This window comes from Bubalus kerabau, chromosome 17 (assembly GCF_029407905.1).
Source record: "Bubalus kerabau isolate K-KA32 ecotype Philippines breed swamp buffalo chromosome 17, PCC_UOA_SB_1v2, whole genome shotgun sequence".
Taxonomy (NCBI): domain Eukaryota; kingdom Metazoa; phylum Chordata; class Mammalia; order Artiodactyla; family Bovidae; genus Bubalus; species Bubalus kerabau.
Genome location: NC_073640.1, coordinates 65780710 through 65807619, shown reverse-complemented (window position 1 = coordinate 65807619; position 26910 = coordinate 65780710). Strand labels below are relative to the sequence as shown.

General features: G+C 44.8%; 1 protein-coding gene across 1 annotated transcript; it reads right to left on the bottom strand.

Moving 5' to 3' along the window:
- Window positions 1–5454: 5454 nt before the first annotated feature.
- LOC129630728 (cationic amino acid transporter 3-like) lies at window positions 5455–19898 on the bottom strand. The gene is made up of 11 exons (XM_055551224.1): window positions 19526–19898; window positions 18104–18259; window positions 16168–16345; window positions 15728–15840; window positions 15336–15558; window positions 15023–15162; window positions 14818–14920; window positions 14452–14648; window positions 14087–14253; window positions 5854–5880; window positions 5455–5589 (listed from the first exon to the last, which is right to left on the bottom strand). Exons 1-11 carry the CDS (start codon window positions 19896–19898, stop codon window positions 5455–5457), a joined length of 1812 nt encoding a protein of 603 aa, XP_055407199.1.
- Between the last annotated feature and the right edge of the window lie 7012 nt (window positions 19899–26910).

Below are 26910 nucleotides of genomic sequence, written 5' to 3'. Positions count from 1 at the left end.
GGTTGGGGGAAGGGAGGGAAGCTCAAGGGGGAGGGATGTATAATTATGACTAAGTTGAGTTGTTGTATGGCGGAAACCAGCACAATATTGTAAAGCAACTATCCTCCAATTTAAAAATAAATTAAGCAGAAAGAGTTCTATGGGACTCTCACACATACAAATCAAATTTGTTAATTTGTCTCATGTCAAATTAATTATTAGATCAGTGAAAGAACCTAGAAAGCAAAGTTTTCTGCTTCTTCAGAAGCAAAAGATTCCAGCACAGACCTGGGCACATGCAGTAGCTGCTTAATCGGTAAAAGCTGAGTGGATAAAAATGATGATTTTTTAATTGAAATCAACCTGCTCTGCTGGTTCACATCCAAGCTCCTGCACCTCTCAGCTGGTCTGATTTTGCACAAAGTGCCTACCATCTCTGTCTTGCTGAATTACACAGGGGAGGTTATTATCGTCATTATTCCCTGCCTTCTTGGATCGGAACGAAGTGTCTTTTAAGGGGCTTGCTGATCAGAGAACTCAGACTCCACACATTTCTTCACCAAGGATCCTGAAACCTGTTAGTTTTCTGTTGCATTGTTTGCAGACTAACATCAAATTGGAACTCTGCTTTGGGGCAGAATGAAATGGAATTTGTAGGGAGGGACAGACTTTGCCCAGCTCAGTCAAATCAGCAAACCAGAGTGACCTCTTTTTTTTCTTTTCTCTTTAAAAAAAACTTTTTATCTTGTATTGGGGTATAGCCGATTAAGAACGTTGTGACAGTTTCAGGTGAAAAGCCAAGGGACTCAGCCATACATATTCACATATCCATTCTCCCCCAATGCCCCCCCCACACACCATAGCGGCCTGTCTCTGATTTACTTCACTCGGTGTTACAGGACCTAGTGGATATTAATGCAAGTATATGGAATCTTGAAAAAAAGAACTGTATTGATGAATCTATTTTCAGGTTAGGAATGGAGGAACAAATGTAGAAAACAGACTTGTAGACACAGGGCGGGGGGGGGGGGGTGGGAACAAATTGAAATCGTATCATCGACATATACACAACCATGTGTAACATAGACAACTAGTGGGAAGCTGTGCTGTATAACGCAGGGAGCTCAGCTGGGGCCTCTGTGATGACCTAGAGGGTGGGATGTGGGTGGGAGGGAGGGGGGTGGTTAAAGAGGGATGGGATGAATGTAAACATATGGCTAATTCACATTGTTGTACAGCAAAAGCCAACACAACATTGAAAGCAATTATATTCCAAAAAAAAAAAAACAAAAAAAAAAAACAAAAAAACGTTGCCTGGAGGACAGAGGCCTCGTCTACATTCTGAGTCAGAAATGGCAGGACTCTGTGTCCTGCCCTTTGAGGCATGAAATACGCCTTACTCCAGGGCTCTGCAAGGCTAGACTGACCCAGTTACAGAAGTCACCTGCCAGGTGGCTTCCATGCTGTTACTCCAAAGTCCAAGTTTAGCATTTTGGTTCAGAGCAAGCATTCAAAGAGCCAGGAAGCTCTGATTAGAATCTTTGTTCCGCCAACACCTTGTGCCTTTGAGAAAGTCATTTAGTTTTCTGGACCTGTGTTTTCTTCTTCTTTAAATTCTGCTGATGAGCCCTTGTGCCTGTCAAATGGTGCACCTGCTCTGGATAACGTATGGTGGTTGCTCCAAAGTTAAAAATAATTTGCAATAGTCTAGCAATTCCACTTCAGCAAGTACACCCGAAAGAAATGAAAATAGATTCTCAAAGAGATAGCTGTACACCCAGGGTCATAGCATTATCCATAGGAGCTGAAAGCGTATCTGACTGTATGCGACCCCATTGACTGTAGCCTGCCAGACTCCTCTATCCACAGGATTCTTCTGGCAAGTTGGAAAGTTGAAAGTTGGAAGCAACACAAATATTCACCCAGGAAGGAATGAATAAACACAAGGTGGTCTATACCCACAGTGGAATATTACTAAGCCTTAAAAAGGCAGGACTTTCTGACGCATGCTACAATGTGGAGGTGCTTTGAGGACATTATGCTGAGTGACTTAAACCAGTCACAAAAATACAAATATCGCATGATTCCACTTCTATGAAGTACTGAAAAGAGTCAAAGCCGTGGAGACAAATGTAGAATGGTGGTTGGCCAGGGGCTGAGGTAAAGGGGGAACTGGGGAGTTATCGTTCAATGGGGACACAGGTGAAAGTGTTCCAGGGACTGGGTGCACAATCATGTAAACATCCTTAACATTTTTGGACTGTACACTTAAAACGGTTAAGTTGGTTAATGTTATGTTATGTGTATTTTACCACCATTTTAAAAAATTGCTGCCCATGATAAGTAATAGAACAAGCTTCACACAGTTACTGGGTGTAGCAAACCCAAAGAGGACTGAATATAAGTCAGCAAGCATTTGGTCCTCCACACAAACCTAAATCTGTGGGTGTTCAAGTCCCTTACAGTTACCCCAATATCTGCAGAAGAGGACGAACCCATAGATTCCAAGGGCCAGAAGAATACAGTAGCCTGAAATCAGTGTCCACATCATAACCCCTACTTAAGGGTAATTAATCACTAGCATTATTTGAACATGAGTAAAATTGTCTTAGAGTCTCACAGCACTGATCTAATCTCCCCCAGCTTTCCTTACACATGTGCACACAGACACAGCACAGACACTTTCATCTAGAAAACAGGTCTCTCCACCCCCTGGCTGGAGCTGGAATGACCCCTTGCACTCTGGGGTTGCAGGGGTCTCTTTGGGAGGATGTGAACTCAGCGCCCAGTCTCCCACAGACGAGGCTGACCCAAGACTTACTGGATCCTTAGAGCAGAGGCTGGAGCACTGGGTCAGTCAGGGAGGCTGAGGGTAAGCTGTGCGGGGCTGGAGCTGAGACATCTCCAAGAACAGAAGCAGGGAGTCCTGATCACAGAAGACAATCCTCACCCCTGGGTTGTTGGGGTGAGATTGGAGTCGGGGGGAACACCTGCAGTGTAGCTATCAGCCCTGACTCTTCTGTGGTTACCATCCGTGGGTAGTTCTGAAATGGTCTTTATTGTGGTAAAACATGTGTAATGTAAAATTTACCATTTTAACCATTTTAAGTGTCCAGTTCAAAACTGCTAAGGACAAAAAAAAAGTGTTAAGGACATTCATAGTTTGTATAACCAATCTCTTGAACTTTTTTTCATCTTGCAAAACTGAAACTGTACACATTAAACAAAAATTCCCTCTTCCTCTGCTGCAGTTCCTGGCAATCACCATACTACTCTATTAATCTAACCCCTCTAGGTACTTCACTTAAGTGGAAACCTTCGGTCTTTGTCATTTCCTATGGAAATGCCTTCTCTTAGTAATGGCCACAAGGTTCATCCATGTTGTAGCTTCTTGGAAACATAGTATCTTTATTTGTGATGGCACATCTGCTTGATTTTTTATGTATTTTTTTGCAGTCTTTCATCGGTGCTCTCACATTTGAAGGAGCAGACTCGTCCTTCAGTCTGTGGTGTTTCCCTCGAGCTGGAGTATTCTGTTTGACGGTGGTGTTAATTCCTGGAGTTTCCTGTCTTTGTCTCCCTACACCTGCTCCACTTTCCTTGCTCCCTCTTGTGGGAGAATTCTTAAGCGTTTCTGTCTGGTCTGCGACTCTAAAAGAAATCAGTCCTGAATATTCATTGGAAAAACTGATGCTGAAGCTAAAGATGCAATACTTTGGCTGCCTGATGAGAAGAACTGACTTATTGGAAAAGACCCTGTGGCTGCATGATGACTGCAGCCATGAAAGTAAAAGACGCTTGCTCCTTAGGAGGAAAGTTATGACCAACCTAGACAGCAAATTAAAAAACAGAGACATTACTTTGCGGACAAAAGTCCTTCTAGTCAGAGCTATGGTTTTTCCAGTAGTCATGTATGGATGTGAGAGTTGGACTATAAAGAAAGCTGAGCACCGAAGGATTGATGCTTTTGAACTGTGGTGTTGGAGAAGACTCTAGAGAGTCCCTTGGACTGCAAGGAGATCCAACCAGTCCATCCTAAAGGAAATCAGTCCTAAATATTCATTGGAAGGACTGATGCTGAAGCTCAAAGCCCAATACTTTAGCACCTGATGCAAAGAGCTCACTCGTTGGAAAAGACCCTGGTGCTGGGAAGATTGAAGACAGGAGGAGAAGGGGATGACAGATGGTTGGATGCATCACCGACTCGATCGACATGAGTCTGATTAAGCTCCGGGAGTTGGTGATGGACAGGGAAGCCTGGCGTGCTGCAGTCCATGGGGTTGCAGAGTCAGACACGACTGAGCGACTGAACTGAACTGCTCTTACAACTCACCAGGCTGCCTCCTGTCTTTGGATTTCCAGAAGGTGGCGCTAGACCTCAAGTCTGCGGGCACCCTCGCCCGTAGCAGGGGCTGGTTTTCTGAGCCTGCTCCTTCCCTACCAGAGCTCCCATGGGCGCTGCAGGGGGAGGGTCACACAAGGAGACCCCGGAGAGTGGGGGTGGGGGGTGGCGGGGCGTGGGGGCGCAGTGGGTCTTGCACCCGGGGCACTGAGGGTGCCCTGGGACCCAGGAGGGAGGTTCCGGGGTGTGGTGCTCCCAGAGGCTTGTCAGTGAACTGCCTGTGTGGAGCGGTCACTTTCTTGCCCTTCGTAGTGTTATCAGCCTCTTTACCAAAACCCTTCCTCTCCCTCGTCATGGGGGTCCCCCCTCAGGTCTCCGGTGCTGCTGTAGAGAAACAGGTGTCCCCAGGGATGTCCTGCAGAATTAGACCAGCTTTTTCTGTGGTGGGACATCAACCCCATGGGATGTTTCCTTGTGAGGGGGAGGGGAAAGCTTCTGCTATGTAAGCCTTGATCAGACTCCTTTTTCTTTTTCTTTTTTTTTAAACTCCAGAATCCTCGCCTCCTCAGTGAAGGCTGCATGGCTAATCAATCTCTTCAGTCCTGTCCGACTCTTTGCAACCGCACGGACCCTAGCCCACCAGACTCCTCTGTCCATGGGATTCTCCAGGCAAGAATCCTGAAGTGGGTTGCCATGTCCTCTTCCAAGGGATCTTTCCAACCCAGGGATCGAACCCATGACTCCTGTGTCTCCGGCATTGACAGGCAGATTCTCTACCGCTGAGCCATGGGGGAAGCCCCTAGTGAAGGTTGCTGCTGCTGCTGCTGCTGCTAAGTCGCTTCAATCATGTCCGACTCGGTGCGACCCCATAGACGGCAGCCCACCAGGCTCCCCGTCCCTGAGATTCTCCAGGCAAGAACACTGGAGTGGGTTGCCATTTCCTTCTCCAATGTGTGAAAGTGAGAAGTGGAAGCGAAGTCGTTCAGTCGTGTCCGACTCTTAGCGACCCCATGGACTGCAGCCTACCAGGCTCCTCCATTCGTGGGATTTTCCAAGCAAGAGTACTGGAGTCGGGTGTCATTGCCTTTTCCAAGTGAAGGCTGACCTGCAAATCCCCTCCCTGCATGGAATCTCTAGGTCAGTATCTCCGGGTTTCCACCACCACCATCACCATGACCACCACCACCACTGGCAGCATCACCGTCAGAGGAGTCTGGGTAGGTTTCCTGGCTCTGCAGGTTCTGCAGCCGGTAGCGAGGTATGTCGGCCTGTGACCCAGACGCACAACAGAAAAGACTCCTCCAGGGCTCCTTGGGCAGATGGAGCTGTGTCCTCCATACCCACAGAGGTGCTTTTCCTCCTGAGTGGATGTCTAACTCATTGTTTATTTATTCAAATAGACCTGGTTTATACTACTTTTAGGTATACTGCCTAGTGATTTTGGTATTTTTACAGATGCTGTATAATATTATGTGTAGAATCTGAAAAAATAATATAAATGATTGTATATAGCAAAACAGAAACAGCCTCACCAATTCAGAAAACTGACAAGTGGCGATCTGTGAAGAGAGGGAAGGGGGAAGGGACAAATTGAGGGTATGGGATTAAAAGACAAAGGCAGGAGGAGAAGGGGACGACAGAGGAGATGGTTGGATGGCATTACCAACTCGGTGGACATGAGTTTGAGTAAGCTCTGAGTGTTGGTGATGGACAGGGAGGCCAAGCATGCTGGAGTCAGTGGGGTCACAAAGAGTCAGACACGACTGAGTGACTGAACTGAATACATAATCAGTAAGGATATGTTTGGGGCACAAGGAATTATAGCCATTATCTTGTATGACTTCTACTGGAGTATCATCTATAAAAATACCAAATCACTGCGGTGTATATTTGAAACTAATGTTATATGGTAAACCAATGATACTTTGATTTTTTTAAGTTGATAGCATTTTTTTATTTAAAAAATATTTCATTTTAATTGGAGATACTTCAATTAAAAACAAATATTGGTATAACAAATAGTTCACAATTATTTACTTCTTATTCCTCAATAGAAACTAAAGTTTCTAAGGGTTAAGAATTCTGATTAATATGTGTAATTAAAATGACTAAAATTACTAAGGCAAACATCTCTGCATGCAAGCAAATGTTTCAAAGTTATCAGGAAACCCACTGAGACTTGTAGATCTGAGTCCCCTCTTTGTCTCATGTTCTCTACCTGACCTGGCTAACATGAGTCTACTGACCATTTGTTTTTCCATCTTCATGTGAATTGCCTTCCTTCCCTTTCAAGTCCCAGACCAGTACCCCCAACACTCCCTTTAGTCTTTAACTGAAGACGGTACGGAAGGGAAAGGATTTGGTTATCCTGGCAAGTTGCTCAGTTTTCTTTGGTCTCTCCCCTTGTTGTTGTTCAGTCACTTAGCCTGCAGACTGTAGCACGCCGGGCTTCCCTGTTCATCACCAACTCCCAGAGTTTGCTCAAAGTCATGTCCATTGAGTTTGGTGATGACATCCAACCATCTCATCATCTGTCTTCCCCTTTTCCTCCTGCCCTTGATCTTTCCCAGCATCAAGGTCGTTTCCAATGAGTCGGCTCTTCCCATCAGGTGGCCAAAGTATTGGAGTTTCAGCTTCAACATCAGTCCTTCCAATGAATATTCAGGACTGATTTCCTTTAGGATGGACTGGCTGGATCTCCTTGCAGTCCAAGGGACTCTCAAGCATCTTCTCCAACACCACAGATCAAAAGCATCAATTCTTCAGTGCTGAGCTCTCTTTATAGTCCAACTCTTACATCCAACATGACTACTGGAAAAAGCATAGCTTTAACTACACGGACCTTTGTCTGCAAAGTGATATCTCTTTTTTAATTCACTGTGAAGCCTTGTCATAGTTTTTCTTCCAAGGAGCAAGTGTCTTAATTTCATGGCTGCAGTCACTGTCTGCAGTGATTTTGGAGCCCAAGAAAATAAAATCTGCCACTGTTTCCATTGTTTCCCCATCTATTTGCCATGCAGTGGTGGGACTGGATGCTGTGATCTTCGTTTTTTGAATGTTGAATTGTAAGCCAGCTTTTTCACTCTCCTCTTTCACCTTCATCACATTATTGAGCTATCACTTGATATTTGTCCCGTTAAGCTATCTCATGTTAATTTAATCCTTAGACTGGCCAGAATAACCTGGAAGTGTTGATTCAATTTCTCATCAAGGATCTTTTATGGGGGGTGTTCAGTGTTGCCTCTTACAGTACATTGGTAGCACAGGATATCTGGTTGGCCCACAGCAGTAAGCGAAGAACAGAATCAGGTGATGTCAACCCCTTCCGACAAAGTTTCACCTGACAGTTTCAATCTCCACTAACTTATTCCTAAGCCTGTACTGTCATGAGAACTGGCAAGGCAGTGATATTTCTAATTCTGTTCGTCCACCTCCATCTGTATTTTCATTCATCTAATATCTTGCTGCTCAGTTTCTTGACCTGTATCCCTCCTTCACTCTACTGCAGATGCTCATTCCCACAAACAACCCTCTAGTTCATTATTATCAATATCTTGAATGTGCATAATCTCAGTGTCAGACACTCTGTTCTAACTCTTTAACGTGTCTATCCTGTTTCATTTCCTGTCTTTAGTTCCACACATTCGTAATCATTTATCAATAAATCATTACTTACTACTTCTTTCCCTCACCTCTGACAATGCAGGTGTTTTTTGTTTTTCCAATTAATAACTTTACATCATCAACTGTACTGTGTAACTCCAAGAGTCTGTGACAGAAAAGTAAAGAGAAATAGTCATTTACAAAAGATTAGACTATGTCTCCATAAAGCTGGGAAAAAGATAAAAGTGATCATTTTACCATGATGACATGATCCACTTTCTCTGTTATCTTTTCCTTTTCTTAGAGTCTACTTTGTTTGATAGTAATATAGCCACCTTAGCTTTCCTGTGTCACTGTTTGCAAGTGGATCTGTTCCTTTCCTTTTACTCCCAGCTTACCTCTGTCCTATATTTCAAGGGCAGCACTGGACACAGTATACAGTTACCTGCCTTTCCTCCCCAGACAGCCATCTCCGCATTTTTGCTAAAAAGAAGCATGAGGAGGAGCTTCGTATGTGCAGGTTAATATTTTATTTCTTTCTCCAGTAGCTACTTGCATTGTTATACATTCTTTGTGAAATATCATCTTGCTGCACACTTACAAAGCATGCCCTTTTTTGTATGTGTATCATGGTCTGAAAAGAATACTTAAAAATTATACGGCATTACAGTCACTTGTCCACTGGCAATAAATATAGGTCCCTAAATGCATTTCGTGGTGCAGGAGATGTGAGCAGAGATGTGTGGCACAGGAGCGGTGAACAGCCAGAGGAGATACCCCACTTCTAAGGACAGGAGTGGCGGCCGTGAGCAGATACCCCACCTCCAAGGTAAGGAGCAGCGGCTGCGCCTTGCTGGAGCAACTGTGAAGAGATACCCCACATCCAAGCAGACGACACCACCCTTATGGCAGAAAGTGAACAAGAACTAAAAAGCCTCTTGATGAAAGTGAAAGAGCAGAGTGAAAACGTTGGCTTAAAGCTCAACATTCAGAAAACTAAGATCGTGGCATCTGGTCCCATCACTTTATGGCAAGTAGATGGGAAAATAGTGAAAACAGTGACTGACTTTATTATTTTGGGCTCCAAAATCACTGCAGATGGTGACTGCAGCCATGAATTAAAAGACACTTACTCAGTGGAAGGAGAGTTATGACCAAACTAGACAGCATATTAAAAAGCAGAGACATTATTTTGCCAACAAAGGTCCGTCTAGTCAAGGCTATGGTTTTTCCAGTAGTCATGTATGGATGTGAGAGTTGGACTATAAAGAAGGCTGAGTGCTGAAGCCTTGATGCTTTTGAACTGTGGTGTTGGAGAAGACTCTTGAGACTCCCTTGGACTGCAAGGAGATCCAACCAGTCCATCCTAAAAGGGAACAGGCCTAGCTGTTCACTGGAAGAATTTATGTTGAAGCTGAAACTCCAATACTTTGGCCACTTGATGTGAAGAGCTGACCTATTTGCAAACACCATGATGCTGGGAAAGATTGAGGGCAGGAGGAGAAGGGGACAAGAGAAGATGAGATGGTTGCATGGCATCACTGACTCAATGAGCATGAGTTTGGGTAAACTCCAGGTGTTGGTGATGGACAGGGAGGCCTGGTGTGCTGCAGTTATGGGGTTGCAAAGAGTAGGGCATGACTGAGCAACTAAACTGAAGGCAAGAAAACCCCAAGTAAGTTGGTAGGTGCTGAGAGAGGGCATCAGAGGGCAGACAGACTGAAACCACAATCACAGAAAACTAGCCAATCTGATCACATGGACCACAGCCTTGTCTAACTCAGTGAAACTAGGCCATACCCTGTGGGGCCACCCAAGACGGACGGGTCATGGTGGAGAGGTCTGACAGAATGTGGTCCACTGGTGAAAGGAATGGCAAACCACTTCAGTATTCTTGCCTTGAGAACCCCATGAACAGTATGAAGACACAAAAAGATAGGACACTGAAAGATGAACTCCCCAGGTTGGGAGGTGCTCAATGTGCTACTGGAGATCAGAGGAGAAATAAATTCAGAAAGAATGAAGGGATGGAGCCAAAGCAAAAACAACACCAAGTTGTGGATGGGACTGGTGATAGAAGCAAGGTCTGATGCTGTAAAGAGCAATATTGCATAGGAACCTGGAATGTTAGGTCCATGAATCAAGGCAAACTGGAAGTTTGTCAAACTCCTGTCAAACAGGAGATGGAAAGAGTGAACGTTGACATTCTAGGAATCAGTGAACTAAGATGGACTGGAATGGGTGAATTTAACTCAGATGGCCATTATATCTCCTACTGTGGGCAGGAATCCCTTAGAAGAAATGGAGTGGCCATCATGGTCAACAAAAGAGTCTGAAATGTAGTACTTGGATGCAATCTCAAAAACGATAAAATGATCTCTGTGTGTTTCCAATGCAAACCATTCAATATCATAGTAATCCAAGTCTATGCCCTGACCAGTAATGCTGAAGAAGCTGAAGTTGAACGGATCTATGAAGACCTACAAGACCTTTTAGAACTAACACCCCCAAAAGATGTCCTTTTCATTATAGGGGACTGGAATGTAAAAGTAGGAATTCAAGAAATACTTGGAGTAACAGGCAAATTTGGCCTTGGAGTACAGAATGAGGCAGGGCAAAGGTTAATCGAGTTTTGCCAAAAGAATGCACTGGTCATAGCAAACACCCTCTTCCAACAACACAAGAGAAGATTCTGCACATGGACATCACCAGATGGCCAACACCAAAATCAGATTGATTATATTCTTTGCAGCCAAAGATGGAGAAGCTCTATACAGTCAGCAAAAACATGACCAGGAGCTGACTGTGGCTCAGATCATGAACTCCTTATTGCCAAATTCAGACCGAAGTTGAAGAAAGTGGGGAAAACCACTAAACCATTCAGGTATAACCTAAATTAAATCCCTATGATTAGACAGTGGAAGTGAGAAATAGATTTAAGGGACTAGATCTGATAGGCAGAGTGCCTGATGAACTATGGACAGAGGTTTGTGACACTGTACAGGAGACAGGGATCAAGACCATCCCCATGGAAAAGAAATGCCAAAAAGCAAAATGGCTGCCTGAAGAGGCCTTACAAATAGCTGTGAAAAGAAGAGAAGCGAGGAGCAAAGAGAAAAGGAAAAATATACTCATTTGAATGCAGAGTTCCAAAGAATACCAAGGAGGGGTAAGAAAGACTTCCTCAGTGATCAGTGCAAAGAAATAGAGTGAAACAATACAATGGTAAAGACTAGAGATCTCTTCAAGAAAATTAGAGACACCAAGGGAGCATTTCATGCAAAGATGGGTTCAATAAAGAAAGAAATGGTATGGACCTAACAGAAGCAGAAGATGTTAAGAAGAGGTGGCAAGTATACACAGAAGAACTGTACAAAAAAGATCTTCATGACCCAGATAATCACAATGGTGTGATCACTCACCTAGAGCCAGATGTCCTGGAATATGAAGTCAAGTGGGCCTTAGGAAGCATCACTATGAACAAAGCTAGCAGAGGTGATGGAATTCCAGTTGAGCTACTTCAAATCCTGAAAGATGATGCTGTGAAAGTGCTGCACAATATGCCAGCAAATTTGGAAAACTCAGCAATGGCCACAGGACTGGAAAAGGTCAGTTTTCATTCCAATCCCAAAGAAAGGCAATGCCAAAGAATGTTCAAACTACTGCACAATTGTACTCATCTCACACAATAGTGAAGTAATGCTCAAAATTCTGCAAGCCAGGCTTCAGCAAAACATGAACCATGAACTTCCAGATGTTCAAGCTGGTTTAAGAAAAGGTAGAGAAACTGGAGATCAAATTGCCAACATCTGGTGGATCACTGAAAAAGCAAGAGAGTTCCAGAAAAACATCTATGTCTGCTTTATTGACTATGCCAAAGCCTTGATGGTGTGGATCACAATAAACTATGGAATATTCTGAAAGAGATGGGAATAGCAGGCCACCTGACCTGCCTCTTGAGAAACCTGTATGCAGGTCAGGAAGCAACAGTTAGAACTGGACATGGAACAACAGACTGGTTCCAAATAGGGAAACGAGTATGTCAAGGCTTTATATTGTCACCCTGTTTATTTAACTTCTATGCAGAGTACATCATGAGAAACCCTGGGCTGGAAGAAGCACAAGCTGGAATTAAGATTCCTGGGAGAAACATCAATAACCTCAGATATGCAGATAACACCACCGTTAGGCAGAAAGTGAAGAAGAACTAAAAAGCCTCCTAATGAAAGTGAAAGAGGAGAGTGAAAAAGTTGGCTTAAAGCTCAACATTCAGAAAACGAAGATCATGGCATCTCATCCCATCACTTCATGGCAAATAGATGGGAAAACAAGGGAAACAGTGACTGACTTTATTTTTCTGGGCTCCAAAATCACTGAAGATGGTGATTGCAGCCATGAAATTAAAAGATGCTTACTCCTTGGAATGAAATTATGACCAACCTAGACAGAATATTAAAAAGCAGACACATTATTTGGTCAACAAAGGTCCATCTAGTCAAGGCTATGGTTTTTCCAGTAGTCATGTATGGATGAGAGAATTGGACTATAAAGAAAGCTGAGCACAGAAGAATTGATGCTTTTGAACTGTGGTGTTGGAGAATATTCTCAAGAGTCCCTTGGATTGCAAGGAGATCCAACCAATCCATCCTAAAGGAGATCAGTCCTGGGTGTTCATTGGAAGGAGTAATGTTGAAGCTAAAACTCCAATACTTTGGTCACCTTATTGGAAGAGCTGACTTATTTGAAAAGACCCTGATGATGCAAAATTTGAGGGCAGGAGGAGAAAGGGACGACAGAGGATGAGATGGTTGCATGGCATCACCGACTCGATGGACATGAGTTTGGGTAGACTCTGGGAGTTTGTGATGGACAGGGAGGCCTGGTGTGCTGCAGTTCATGAGTCAGGAAGAGTCGGACATGACTAAGCGACTGAACTGAACTGAACTGAAATGCATTGCACCTTCATAGTCCATAGAGGCTTAAAGTGCCCCTTTAACCAGAAGATTGCTCTAGCATATGAAGAGATTCCACATGGCATCTATGTCCTGTGGTTAAGATGATTCAGCAGCAGGGATGCTTGAGTGAAGAGTTTGGGAGGTGGAGGCTGTTGCTTCTAGTTCTCCTCCAGGCTATGTCGGATCCCATAGCCAAAGTATACGGCAAATCCTAGTAGGGAAATGAGACGATGAGAAGGGAAAGTAGGTACTCTCCTTACTGATACACAGTCATGTACATGCTCGTGTGCATGCTCAGTCCCTCAGTCGTGACTGACTCTTTTGTGACCCCATGGACCATAGCCCTCCAGGCTCCTCTGTCCATGAGATTCTCCAGTGAAGAGTACTGGAGTGGATTGCTATTTCCTCCTCCAGGGGATCCTCCTGATCCAGGTATCAAACCCATGTTTCTTACATTTCCTGCATTGGCAGGTGGATTTTTTACCACTGAGACACCAGGAAACCCCACACTTGCTCACTAGGTCTCCTATGAGGGTGTCTGACACAGAATAGGGGAGTGATGTTAGGAAGAGGATGGGGATCAGTCAACTGAGAGATCCCTTAATCCCAGAAAACCACTTACCAATGGCATTCCAGACACTGAATTGGATCCAGGCCCCAGAAGTCATCTGCATCATCAGATAAACATTCAGAAAGATGCTCACCAGTGGGAGGACAGGCAGAGCAGGGACCTGTGGGCAGAGTCAGTTCATCCCTGAACACAGCCCAGATGTTGGAAAAGGAGCCCGCAACCCACATGTGGCCATGAAGACTCCAGTCCTATTGAAGCTGTGTGTTCAGTGCCTACTGAAACTGGGTATGTGAAGCACTGAGTGTGGATCACGGAAGGGTCCATTGATTTGAGCAATTTCCTGTCTTCCCACATTCAGTAAAGGATGTTTAGACCTCAAAGCAGATAGACTTCATTCACTTAAGGTGAATAGTTTGGGCACAAAAGGTCACCTACTTTTAAAAAATTAATTAACGAATTAATTTGGCTGCGTCAGAACTGAGTTGTGGCCCAAAGGCTTCTCTAGTTGTGGGTCATGGGCTTATTTGCCCTGCAGCATATCGGATATTTGTTCCCCCACCAGGAATCTAACCTACATCCCCTGCATGGCAAGGTATATTTTTAACCACTGGACCACCAGGGAAGTCCCTCACCTACCCTGAACGGAAGAGGAGAGGGGCTCTGGGGCTGCCTCCAGATGATGGCTGTGACCCCAGTGATGAGCAGCAGCAGCAGCACAGCCACTGTTGTGAGCACGGGGTCTCCAGAGAACACCTGGCTGGGCCACTGGGCCAGGATCAGGCTCAGGATGATCAGCAGGAGAACTGCAAGGGTCAAGATGGAGGAAAACAGAATGGACCCAGAAGACAAAGATATCAGGACCTCAGGCCACACCCCTCCCCAGGCTGCCCACATCAGGAAGGGCCATCATTTTTCTACTACTTCGTAGCTGAAAAAGACACATATTTCCAACCCGTCCTGTCAATTTCAGAATACCACCAATGAGAAGTCCCATTGCTCACCAAGCAGGAAGGCACATCCATAGACAATCTGGCCAGATTTCCGGGTGGGGATGGTGCTGGTAGGGAACCACAGACTCTTCAGAATGTTTGAGTTTCCTGCTTCAGATACAAGCTCTGAAGGGTTTTCTTCAACTCTAAGTTTCATCTCAATTTCCTCCTCTGTTTTCTCCTTGCTGAACTTCTGATCCGGCTGGTACCTGAGTGAGAGGATATTAAGGCAATATTAACAACAGACCATATACTCATCCATCATCAGAGAGTTTAATCCAACTATTTCCTGACTTCAGCAGAGCAGGACATAAAGCTAGAAGAGTCTTAGCTCCCCTTGAGTCCACGACCCCCAGCCAAGGTGTAGCGGAGTCTCACCTGAGGGCAAGCACAGAGAGAGCCACCAGGTAGTAAGCAAGCAGGGTCCCGATTGATAGGAGGTCCACCAGATCGCTGAACTTGAAGAGTAACGCCATGACCGCTAGGATGAGGGCACAGACAAGGTGGGGAAGGGAGTGAGAAACAGCCGGAAATATCAAAGGTAAGGAAATGATCAAACAAGGGATGGGTTTTGTTTATTCACCTGCAAGGTTTCCAAAAGACATGATGGCCATGACAGGGGTGCCTGTGTTGGCATGGATCTGGGCAAGTCCTCGAAAAAGGAGTCCGTCCTCTGCCATCACGTATATCACCCGAGGCATGGGGAACATATCACCTAGGAGACTGGAAAAGAAAATGGAAATGTAGATAAGGACATGGAGAGACAGGAAGGGAGGACCGGGCTTCCATGTTTTAGTCTACATGGTGCCAGGTGTCCTTCCTTCTTGTCTCTCAATCCCAAGGGCTGGGATACCAGAGCACCTGACAGTCAATGGGGAGAAAGCCATGATACTGACCTGGATGTAAGAGCACAGAGGGTGCCAACAGCCATGACATATCTGGCAGTGCCCCACCCAACAAGGAGGAAAGCCTCTGGCAAGGGGCTCTCAGGATGAATCTGGTAGTAGGGCACCATGAGGGTGAGTGCTGCTGAGACACCAAAGCACACCAAAAAGCAGATGAAGATCGTGATCATGGTGCTCACGGGGATGGACCGCTGAGGATTTAGGGCTTCTTCCCCTGCAGGATGCATAGATGTACTAGGTTAGGAAAACACAGGGAGCGAAAGCACAATATCCCCTTCCCTCTTGCACCATCAAAAGCAGCTTATCCTTCTTCCAACCCCTATGCCCAAGGGCAGCCTAATCTGTGGCCAAACCCCTGATGAGAAGCACAGTGACTATATTACCTTTAGTGACAATGGCATCAAAACCAGTAAACATGTAGAAACACATAGCTTCTCCCTGGAGAATCCCATCAAAGCCAAAAGGTGCAAACCCTCCGGAACCCAGAGGGCCCAACCTATGGTGAGAGAAGGAATGAGGAAGAACATGGGTGAGGTGAGTTCAGTCATCTCTACTGGACTCTTCCCTTCATATATCAAGTGCTGGGCTCCAGGACCCCCATCACTGAGATCCATCAGCCCAGGTCTCTTTGGTGGTGGTTTACTCATTTAGTCATGACAGACTCTTTCGACCCCATGGGCTGTAGCCTGCCAGGCTCCTCTGTCCATGGGATTATCCAGGTAAGAATGCTGGAGTGGGTTGCCACACTTTAGTCCCCACCAGATTTCCAGGCTTGCACCCACTTTCACACAAGTGTCGCTATGGACAAGAGAACCCTCCTAACCTAGAGGTGCCAATGGATTCAGATGTGTTCAATGTGTAGTCCTGTTCCGTGAGCTTCCAGTTGTGCAGGTCTCCCTTAATGAAACCAGAAATGATGATGAAGCTGAGAACCAAAACGATGATGCCTGTGAACACTCTGTAAAGCAGGGTTGACTCAGGAGCTCTTAGAACCAGTAGTCCTGTGGGAAAGATGGAATATGAGACACCCAAAATAACCAAATCCCTAGAGACAGAAAGCAGACCAGTGGCTACAGTGTCAGGAGGGCTGATGGTGGTGGATAGATAGACAGTGACTGCTCAGTGGGTGCAGGGTTTCCCTTGGTTGTGATGCAACTGTTTGGAACTACATGGGGGTGATGGTTATACAACACTGTGAAGGTACGAAGTCCCACTAAATACACTTTAAGGTAGCTTGTTTCTTACTGTGGCAGTCATCTCACAGTAGACATGTCTATCAAATCATCATGTAGTACACTTTAAACTTAGATAATGTTGGATGTCAGTTAACTAAATTGGGGGAAATAATTAAATGGTTAATTTTATGCTATGTAAATTTTCTCTTAATTGAAAAAAAAAAGTTTGGTCTCAGTACAGAGGAAGAAACTTGTCAGTCTAAGTAAATACTTTTCAGCTGGGAGTGGTTTTGTTCCCCAAGAGACTGTTGGCAATGTCTGGAGACACTCTCTTTTTTTTGTTTTGGGTTCATTTTTTGGCCATGCCATGGTTCATAGCATCTCCATTCCCTTGCCACGGATGAACCTGGGCCATGGCAGTGAAAACCCAGAATCCTAACCACTAAACCACCAGATACACAAATGACACCACCCTTGTAACAGAAGGTGAAGAGGAACTGAAGAGCCTCTTGATGAAAGTGAAAGAGGAGAGTGAAAAGGCTGGCTTAAAACTCAACATTCAAAAAACTAAGATCATTGCATCTGGTCCCATCACTTCATGGGAAATAGATGGGGAAACGGTGGAAACAGTGTCAGACTTTATTTTGTTGGGCTCCAAAATCACTGCAGATGGTGACTGCAGGCATGAAACTAAAAGATGCTTACTCCTTGGAAGAAAAGTTATGACCAACCTAGATAGCATATTCAAAAGCGAGACATTACTTTGCCAACAAAGGCCCATCTAGTCCAAGCTATGGTTTTTCCAGTAGTCATGTATGGATGTGAGAGTTGGACTATATAAAGAAAGCTGAGCACTGAAGAATTGCTTCTTTTGACCTGCTGTGTTGGAGAAGACTCTAGAGAGTCCCTTGCACTGCAAGGAGATCCAATCAGTCCATCCTAAAGGAAATCAGTCTGAATATTCACTGGAAGGACTGATGCTGAAGCTGAAACTCCAATATTTTGGTCACATGATGCAAAGAACTGACTCATTGGAAAAGACCCTGATGCTTGGAAAGATTGTAAGTGGGAGGAGAAGGGGATGACAGAGGATGAGATGGTTGGATGGCATGACTGACTCAATGGACATGAGTTTGAGCAAGCTCCGGGAGTTGGTGATGGACAGGGAAGCCTGGCGTGCTGCACTCCATGGGGTTGCAAAGAGTTGGACATGACTGAGCAACTGATCTGAGGTGAAGCCACCAAGAAACTCCCTGGAGACATTCTGGTTGTCACAATTTGGGGGGTTGGTGTCACCCATATCTACTGAACTTAGTTCATAGATGCTACACATCCAACAATGATTAAATTAAGAAAACCCTACAGTCACAGGTTAGCCCCCACACCCAGGCTGTTCCAGCCTAGAAGATCAGTAATGCCAAGGGTGGGAAATAACGGTCTATGTCTTGCCTTCCTGTCTCTCATACCGCAGACCATTCTTCCCAGATCTAATCCCCTACCATGCTGCTACCCCAAGCCTTCCCCACCCCCTTTCCCCCTCCACACCCCACCCTTCCCGTCGTATCATGAAAATCCCCAGCTTACCAGTGAGAAGCAGCAACACGGCCAGTGCAACAAAATCTGGGTTGGCCAGGAAGTAGGGCATATACGGAGAGAAAGTTCCCTCTAACGCCTGAGAGATGTGGTTCCCAATCAGGCTGTCGAAGGTGTGGCTCCAGGCCCTGGCCACACTTGCAACGGCTGCAGCAGCAGCAGAAGGAACATTTGTTAACAAACCTAAATTGAAGCCCTCTGTGTGCCACAGGATATATTTTGGGGGGAAATTACAAAATACTGATGCTGAGCAGGGCTCTGTGGGACTCTGGGCACAGAGGCCTTTTTGTCCACCATTTCTTGTAGGCAAAACTCCAGCCTCCCTGACCTTCCCTGAGTTCCAAAGGACAGATTCAAAGAGTTGCTAATCAAGGCAGGGAGGCCAAGAAACCACCTGAGGCAAGATTAAAGGGAACACGGAAGCTCATCAATATTAGGTGGTTTGTTGGTTGCTTTCCTGATGGTCCAGTGGTTAAGAATCTGCCTTGCAATGAAGGGACTCACGTTCGATTCCTGGTCAGGGAACTAAGATCCCATGTGGCACAGAGCAACTAAATGTGAGCATCACAACTAGAGAGTCCATGCCCCACAATGAAAGATCTTGTGTGCTGTAGCTAAGACCTGACACAATCAAATAAATAAATATTCATGAAAAGAAAAAAAGAAGGAAAAACTTTAAAAAAAAAATTAGGAGACCTAATCACCTGAGACTCTGCACATACCGTGAGCTTGTCAGGATAGCTCTGACCAGGAGCCCTGACTATATATTCTCTCCCTATTCCCCGGGGAGTGGGGACACTGTTATTAAGGCACTATCCTACTATGTTCCCCCTTTTCCTGGCAAAGAAATAAAGCCACTCTCTCCTTCTCCTTCATGACTCTGTCTCTGTATTTCTGTTTGGTGTTGGTGCACAGAGAGCCAAGATTTTGCATCAATACCTACTCTCAAAGAGTTCTTCATGAGGTGGGGAAAGTTAGGTACAAATGATCACCAAATAGGTCAACTATTAACACATTAGCAGGTGATCAACGTTATGTAAGAAAATAGTGAAGTGGCAACAGGAAAGATGGGAGATGAGGGTTGAAATCTTAAATCAAGTGGTAAAGGGAAATCCCATGAATACAACAACTGAGCAGAGACGTCAATATAGTGAGGGGAGGAGCCTGTGGGACACACCTCCCTCTCACCGACTCCCGACAGTTCCCTTTCCTCTGAGTTCTTGTTCCATCATTTAAGAAAGCAGGAGAAAGCTGAGTAGAATGAAGTTTTCGAGTTTTCCTGACACTATTACCCTCCTCCTCCTCCAACAAAGTGAAAGCACTTTCACAAAGTGCTCGTGAATGCCTGAATACCCAATCCTCACTCCCAATTTCTGATCTCAAGCCCCACACCTTTTCCACCCATCATCTCACCAATGACATAAGCTAGTATGAGGTTCCAACCAGTGACGAAAGCCCACAGTTCTCCCACACTGATGTAGCTGTAGAGATGCGCAGAACCGGTCCATGAGACCCGTGTCCCAAACTCGGCATAGCAGAGCCCAGACAACACAGAAGACAGGGCGGCCACCAAGAAGGAGATGACGATCGCTGGTCCAGCGATGAACATGGCCACTTCTCCTACCAGGATGTACGCGCCGGCCCCCAGCGTGCTGGCCACACCCAAGACCACCAGGTCAAGAGTGTTCAGGTGACGGGCCTTGGGACTCTCAGACCCCTCAGTGGGCTTCAACTGTTGCCTTCGAACCAGCTTCTGACCAAATTGGTGAACATCCTGACATCGCATCCTAGACAGAGTTGAGGAAGTAAGATCTGCTGAGAAAACCAGACACAAAGCCATCAAGACTGTTATCCACCCTTGGTCCTGGGAGTTTCACAGATGAACAGCATGAAGGGGACCAAGTGGTCAAAGGACAATTGGCCAAGTTCTCCACCTGTGAGCTTTGGTTTCTTAAACATAAAGAAGGCTCTTAATATGATTCGAAGTTACTAGAAAGTTTGCTTAAAGAGAAGTGAAGGTGAGAAGATTATGTCTCCCCCAAATGTCCCACTTTGGCACGCAGGTTGCTTTGAGCTACAGTCAATTAAGACCCAGCAGACTCAGGAGAAGTTCCCTGTCTCTGCTTTAACTGCTCAAAATAATGTAGATTAGGCGACTTATGCCAGGAAGAGAGTCATTTATCAGGGATAGCTTTTTATCTCAGAAAGACTTACCTGTCTGGAGCAGCAAATGTTTGCTTCCCAAGCACTAGCTCTTCCCATCCTCCTGTGGGTTGTCTTCCTCCCTTTTGAAGCCTCAGATCCTTAACCCCTTCTCCTTAGCTCAGGGGGGAGGGCATATAAGCCTCAAATGCCTGTCTTTGAGTTTTCATGGGGCTCCAATACATAACAAATTAAACTTGTTAATCTAACTTATGCCAATTTAATTATTAGACCAGTCAAAGCACTTGATACAGGAAAATTTTCTGCTCCTACAGAAGCAAAGGCTTCCAGCAAAGTGCAGGCACAGAGTAGCTGCTTAGTTGGTGTGAGTTGAGTGGTTAAGAATGCTGACTTTTGAATAGAAATCCATTGGTTGGTTCAAATTTCACTCTGCTACATATTAGCTTATCTGATTCTGCACAAGCTACATACCACTGTTTGTCTTCCTGTACTCAATCTCTGGGTCAGGAAGTTCTCCAGGAGAAGAGAATGAAAACCCACTCCAGTAGAGTTGCATGGAGAATTCCACAGGCAGAGGAGGAAGTGTCCATGGGGTCGTAAAGAGTTGGACAATACTGAGAGACAGAATGGGAAAGACTAGAGAACACTTCAAGAAAATTAGAGATACCAAGGGAACATTTCATGCAAAGATGGGCACAATAAAGGACAGAAATGGTATGGACCTAACAGAAGCAGAAGATATTGAGAAGAGGTGGCAAGAATACATAGAAGAACTGTACAAAAAAGATCTTCATGACCAAGATAATCACGATGGTGTGATCACTGACCTAGAGCCAGACATCCTTGAATGTGAAGTCAAGTGGGCCTTAGAAAGCATCACTAAAAACAAAGCTAGTAGAGGTGATGGAATTCCAGTTGAGCTATTTCAAATCCTGAAAGATGATACTGTGAAAGTGCTGCACTCAATATGCCAGCACATTTGGAAAACTCAGCAGTGGCCACAGGACTGGAAAAGGTCAGTTTTCATTCCAATCCCAAAGAAAGGCAATGCCAAAGAATGCTCAAATTACCACACAATTGCACTCATCTCACACGCTAGTAAGGTGATGCTCAAAATTCTCCAAGCCAGGCTTCAGCAATACGTGAACCATCAACTTCCAGATGTTCAAGCTGATTTTAGAAAAGGCAGAGGAGCCAGAGATCAAATTGCCAACATCCACTGGATCATCTAAAAAGCAAGAGAGTTCCGGAAAAATATCTATTACTGCTTTATTGACTATGCAAAAGTCTTTGTCTGTGTAGATCACAATAAACAGTGGAAAATTCTTAAAGACCTGGGAATACCAGCCCACCTCATCTACCTCTTGAGAAACCTGTATGCAGGTCAGGAAGCAACAGTTAGAACTGGACATGGAACAACAGACTGGCTCCAAATAGGAAAAGGAGTTCATCAAGGCTGTATGCTGTCACCCTGCTTATTTAACTTCTATGCAGAGTACATCATGAGAAATGCTGGGCTGGAAGAAGCAGAAGCTGGAATCAAGATCGCTGGGGAAATACCAATAACGTCAGATATGCAGATGATACCACGCTTATGGCAGAAAGTGAAGAGGAACTCAAAAGCCTCTTGATGAAAGTGAAAGAGGAGAGTGAAAAAGTTGGCTTAAAGCTCAACATTCAGAAAACGAAGGTCATGACATCTGGTCCCATCACTTCATGGGAAATAGATGGGGAAACAGTGGAAACACTGTCAGACTTTATTTTTCTGGGCTCCAAAATCACTGCAGATAGTGATTGCAGCCATGAAATTAAAAGACACTTACTCTTTGGAAGGAAAGTTATGACCAACCTAGATAGCATATTCAAAAGCAGAGACATTACTTTGCCAACAAAGGTCCATTTAGTCAAGGCTATGGTTTTTCCAGTGGTCATGTATGGATGTGAGAGTTGGACTGTGAAGAAATCTGAGCGCCGAAGAATTGATGGTTTTGAACTGTGGTGTTGGAGAAGACTCTTGAGAGTCCCTTGGATTGAAAGGAGATCCAACCAGTCCATTCTGAAGGAAATCGGTCCTGGGTGTTCTTTGGAAGGAATGATGCTTAAGTTGAAACTCCAGTACTTTGACCACCTCATGAGAAGAGTTGACTCATTGGAAAAGACTCTGATGCTGGGAGGGATTGGGAACAGGAGGAGAAGGGGATGACAGAGGATGAGATTGCTGGATGGCCTCACTGACTCGATGGACATGAGTTTGAGTGAACTCCAGGAGATGGTGATGGACAGGGAAGCCTGGCGTGCTGCGATTCATAGGGTCACAAAGAGTCGGACATGACTGAGCGACCGAACAGAACAGAACTGAACTGATCGACTAACACTTTCACTTTCACGCCATAAAACAGGGAACTTTATTATTATCATTATTCCCTCCCTTCTTTGATATGCTTGAAGTGATCCTTTAGGAGCCTGATGATCAGAGCTCAGACTCCACACATTTCTTCACCAAGGATCCTGAAATTTGTTATCTTCCTGTTTCATCAGTCACAGAGTGACATGGAATAGGAACTCTGCTTTGCTGCCGAAGGAGATGGAATTTGTAGGAGGGACAGATTGTGGCCCAGCTCAGTCAAAGCATCAAACCAGAGTGGCCTCCCAACTGGAGGGAGGGACTAACCTTCATTCTGAATCAGAAATGACAGGACTCTGTTTCCTGCTCCTTTGGGGCATGAAGCGTCCCCTCACTACACTGGTCTGCAGGGCTAGGATGACCCAGTGACCACAAGTTACTGCCATGGGATTTCTGCCTGTGATACTCCAAAGTCCAAGTTTAGCATTTTGGTTAAGAATAAACATTCAAAGAGCGGGAAAAGTATGGTTGGAATCTGATACCACCTGTGCCTTTGAACAATTCATTTACTTCTCTGGTCCTCTGTTTCCCTCTTGTTTAAACTGGCTGATGAGCCGTGGTGCACAGTTAGTAGGAATGTAGAATGGTGCAGCTGCTATGGTGGTTCCTCCAAAAACTAAAAATGCATTTACTATGTGATCCAGCAATTTCTCCTGTGGGTGTACAGCCAAGAGAACTGAAAATGGGATCTCAAAGAAATATTTGTACACCCATACTCATAGCAGCATTATTCACAATAGCTAAAAGTTGGAAGCAGCCCAAAGGTACATGCAGGAAAGAACAGATATACACAATGTGGTCTATAAATATCGGGATATTATTCAGAATGAAAAAGGCAGGAAATTTTGGGCCATGCTACAATGTGGAGGGACCATTGGGACATTATGATAAGTGATTTCACAGTCACAGAATGACAAACATGTCTATTTCTTCCTGTGTGAAGTTCCTAAAGTAGTCAAATTTAGAGGTAGAAAGAAAAAAATAGTTGTTTCTCCAGAGCTGGGGTGAAGGGAAAAACAGAGAGTTATTGCTAAATGGGGACACAGTTTCAAGTTTACAAGATGAGGAGAGTGCTGACAATTGGATGCACAACAATTTTAATATATTCAACATTGCTTAACTGTACACTTAAAGTGGTTAAGATGGTAAATTTTATGTTATGTGTGTTTTACCACCACTTTCCTAATCTGCTGCCCATGGTAAATAATAGAGCCAGCTTCACAGAGTTGCTGTTAGTAGCAAACCTCAACATGATATAATATAAATTACCAAACAGTCGCCCCTCAGGAATACCCACATCCGTGGGTGCTCGAGTTCCTCCTAGTCACCCCTACATCTGCAGACACGAAGAGCAGACAGTAGAGTGAGGAGTGAAGTCAGTGGTGCACAGGTCACATTCACTGTGCGAGCATAATCACTGTTTGTACATGAGTCAAAATAGTCTTATATGCAAGGACACTGATCCAGTCACTCCCCTTCCCCGGCACACACACACACTTCTCTTTTCACCTGCATCTGTAGGTCCCAGCTCCTGCTTTCATCTGGAAAATCGGTCTCTCCACCCTCCGGCTGGTGCTGAGCTGACCTCCCCCCCCTCCCCCCACACTCTGGGATTGCTGAGGTCTCTTTGGGAGGATGTGAACTCAGCACCCAATCTCCCACAGAAGACAGTAACCCAAGACTTACTGGAGCCTTGAAGCAGAGCCTGGAGTACTGAGTCAGTCAGGGAGGCTGAGGGTAAGCCGTGCAGGGCTGGAGCTGAGACATCTCCAGGAACCGAAGTGGGGAGTCCTGAGCACAGAAGACAGTCTTCACCCCTGGGTTGGTGGGGTGGAGATGGGGTTGGGTGGGCGGGGAGCATCTTCAGTGTTGTTGTCAGCCCTTGACACTTATGTGGTTACCCTCAGGGGAGATTCTGAGAGGGCTTTTTTTATTATTATTGTGGTAAAACACACATAACTTAAAATTGACCATTTTAACCATTAAGTCTCCATATCAGTAGTAGTAAGTGCATACACACTTTGTGCAACCAAACCCCAGGACTTTTTTCACCTTGAAGAACTTCAGCTCTGTACCCATTCATCAGCAACTCCCTCTTTCTCCTCCGCCAGTTCAGTTCAGTTTGCTCTACTGCTGCTGCTGCTAAGTCGCTTCAGTCGTGTCCGATTCTGTGCAACCCATGGACTGCAGCCTATCAGGCTTCTCCGCCCATGGGATTCTCCAGGCAAGAACACTGGAGTGGGTTGCCATTTCCTTTTCCAATGCATGAAAGTGGAAAGTGAAAGTGAAGTCGCTCAGTTGCGACCGACTCTTAGCGACCTTATGGACTGTAGCCTACCAGGCTCCTCCATCCATGGGATTTTCCAGGCAACAGTACTGGAGTGGGGAGCCATGGCGTGTCCAATTCTTTGTGACCCCGTGGACTGAAGCACATCAGGCTTCCCTGTCCATCACCAACTCCTAGAGTTGCTCAAACTCATGAGCAACATGAGTTGCTCAAACTCATGTCCATTGAATTGGGGATGCCAACCAACCATCTCCTCCTCTGTCTAACCTCCTCCTCCTGCCTTCAGTCTTTCCCAGCATCACAATCTTTTCCAATGAGTCACTTCTTTGCATCAGATGGCCAAAGTATTGGAACTTCAGCTTCAGCATCAGTCCTTGCAATGAATATTCAAGACTGATTTCCTTTAGGATGGACTGGTTGGATGTCCTTGCAGTGTAAGGGACTCTCAAGAGTATTCTCCAACACTACAGTTCAAAAGCATCAATTCTTTGGCACTCAGCTTTCTTTATGGTCCAACTCTCACACACACACATGACCACTGGAAAAACCATAGATTTGACTAGATGGACATTTGTCAGTAAAGTAATGCCTCTGCTTCATAAAATGCTATCTAGGTTGGTCATAACTTTCCTTCCAAGGAGTAAGCGTCTTTTAATTTCATGGCTGCAGTCACCATCTGTAGTGATTGTGGAGACCAAAAAAATAAAGTCTTTCATTGTTTCCATTGTTTCCCCATCTATTTGCCATGAAGTGATGGGGCTGGATGCCAGGATCTTCGTTTTTTGAATGTTGAGTTTGAAGCCAGGTTTTTCACTCTCCTCTTTCACCTTCATCAAGAGGCTCTTTTGTTCCTCTTCACTTTCTGCCATAAGGGTAGTGTCATCTACATATCTGAGGTTATTGATATTTCTCCCAGCAATCTTCATTCCAGCTTGTGCTTCATCCAGCTCTGCATTTCACATGATGTACTCTGCATATAAGTTAAATAAGCAGGGTGATAATATACAGCCTTGATGTATTTCTTTCTTAATTTGGAACTAGTCCAGTTCTAACTGTTGCTTCTTGATCTGCATACATATTTCTCAAGAAGCAGGTCAGGTGGCCTGATATTCCCATTTCTTCAAGAATTTTCCACAGTTTGTGGTGATCCACACAGCAAAGACTTTAGGTGGTCAATGAAACAGTAGTAGATGTTTTCTGGAATTCTCTTGTTTTTTCTATGATCCAATGGATGTTGGCAATTTGATCTCTGGTTCCCCTGCCTTTTCTAAATCAAATTTGAACATCTGGAAGTTCTTGTTTCACACACTGTTGAAGCCTACCTTGGAGAATTTTGAGCATTGCTTTGCTAGTATGTGAGATCGGTGCAATGGTGTGGTAGTTTGAACATTCTTTGGCATTTCCTTTATTTGGGATTGGAATGAAAACTGATCTTTTCCAGTCCTGTGGCCACTTCTGAGTTTTCCAAATTTGCTGGCATATTAAGTGCAGCACTTTCACAGCTGTGATGAAAACTATCATCCAGAAAAAGAAATGCAAAAAGGCAAAATGGTTGTCTGAGGAGGCCTTACAAATAGCTGAGAAACCAAGAGAAAGGCAAAGGAGAAGAGGAAAGATATATCCATCTGAATGCAGAGTTCCAAAGAATAGCAAGGAGAAATAAGAAAGCCTATCTAAGTGTTCAATGCAAAGAAATAGAGGAAAACAATAGAATGGGAAAGATCAGAGATCTTGTCAAGAAAATTAGAGATACCAAGGGAAAATTTCATGCAAAGACGGGCACAATAAAGGACAGAAATGGTATGGACCTAACAGAAGCAGAAGATATTAAGAGGAGGTGACAAGAATACACAGAAGAACTATACAAAAAAGATCTTCATGACCCAGATAACCACGATGGTGTGATCACTCACCTAGAGCCAGACATCCTGGAGTGTGAAGTGA

Excerpts from the sequence above, each read along its gene's own strand:
- LOC129630728 (XM_055551224.1), bottom strand. The coding sequence starts at position 19,898 with ATGCGATGTCAGGATGTTCACCAATTTGGTCAGAAGCTGGTTCGAAGG. Across the intron at positions 16,346-18,103 it reads CGTGTTGCTGCTTCTCACTG|GACTACTGGTTCTAAGAGCT; the intron begins GTAAGCTGGGGA and ends TCTTTCCCACAG. Across the intron at positions 15,559-15,727 it reads TGATGCCATTGTCACTAAAG|GGGAAGAAGCCCTAAATCCT; the intron begins GTAATATAGTCA and ends TGCATCCTGCAG.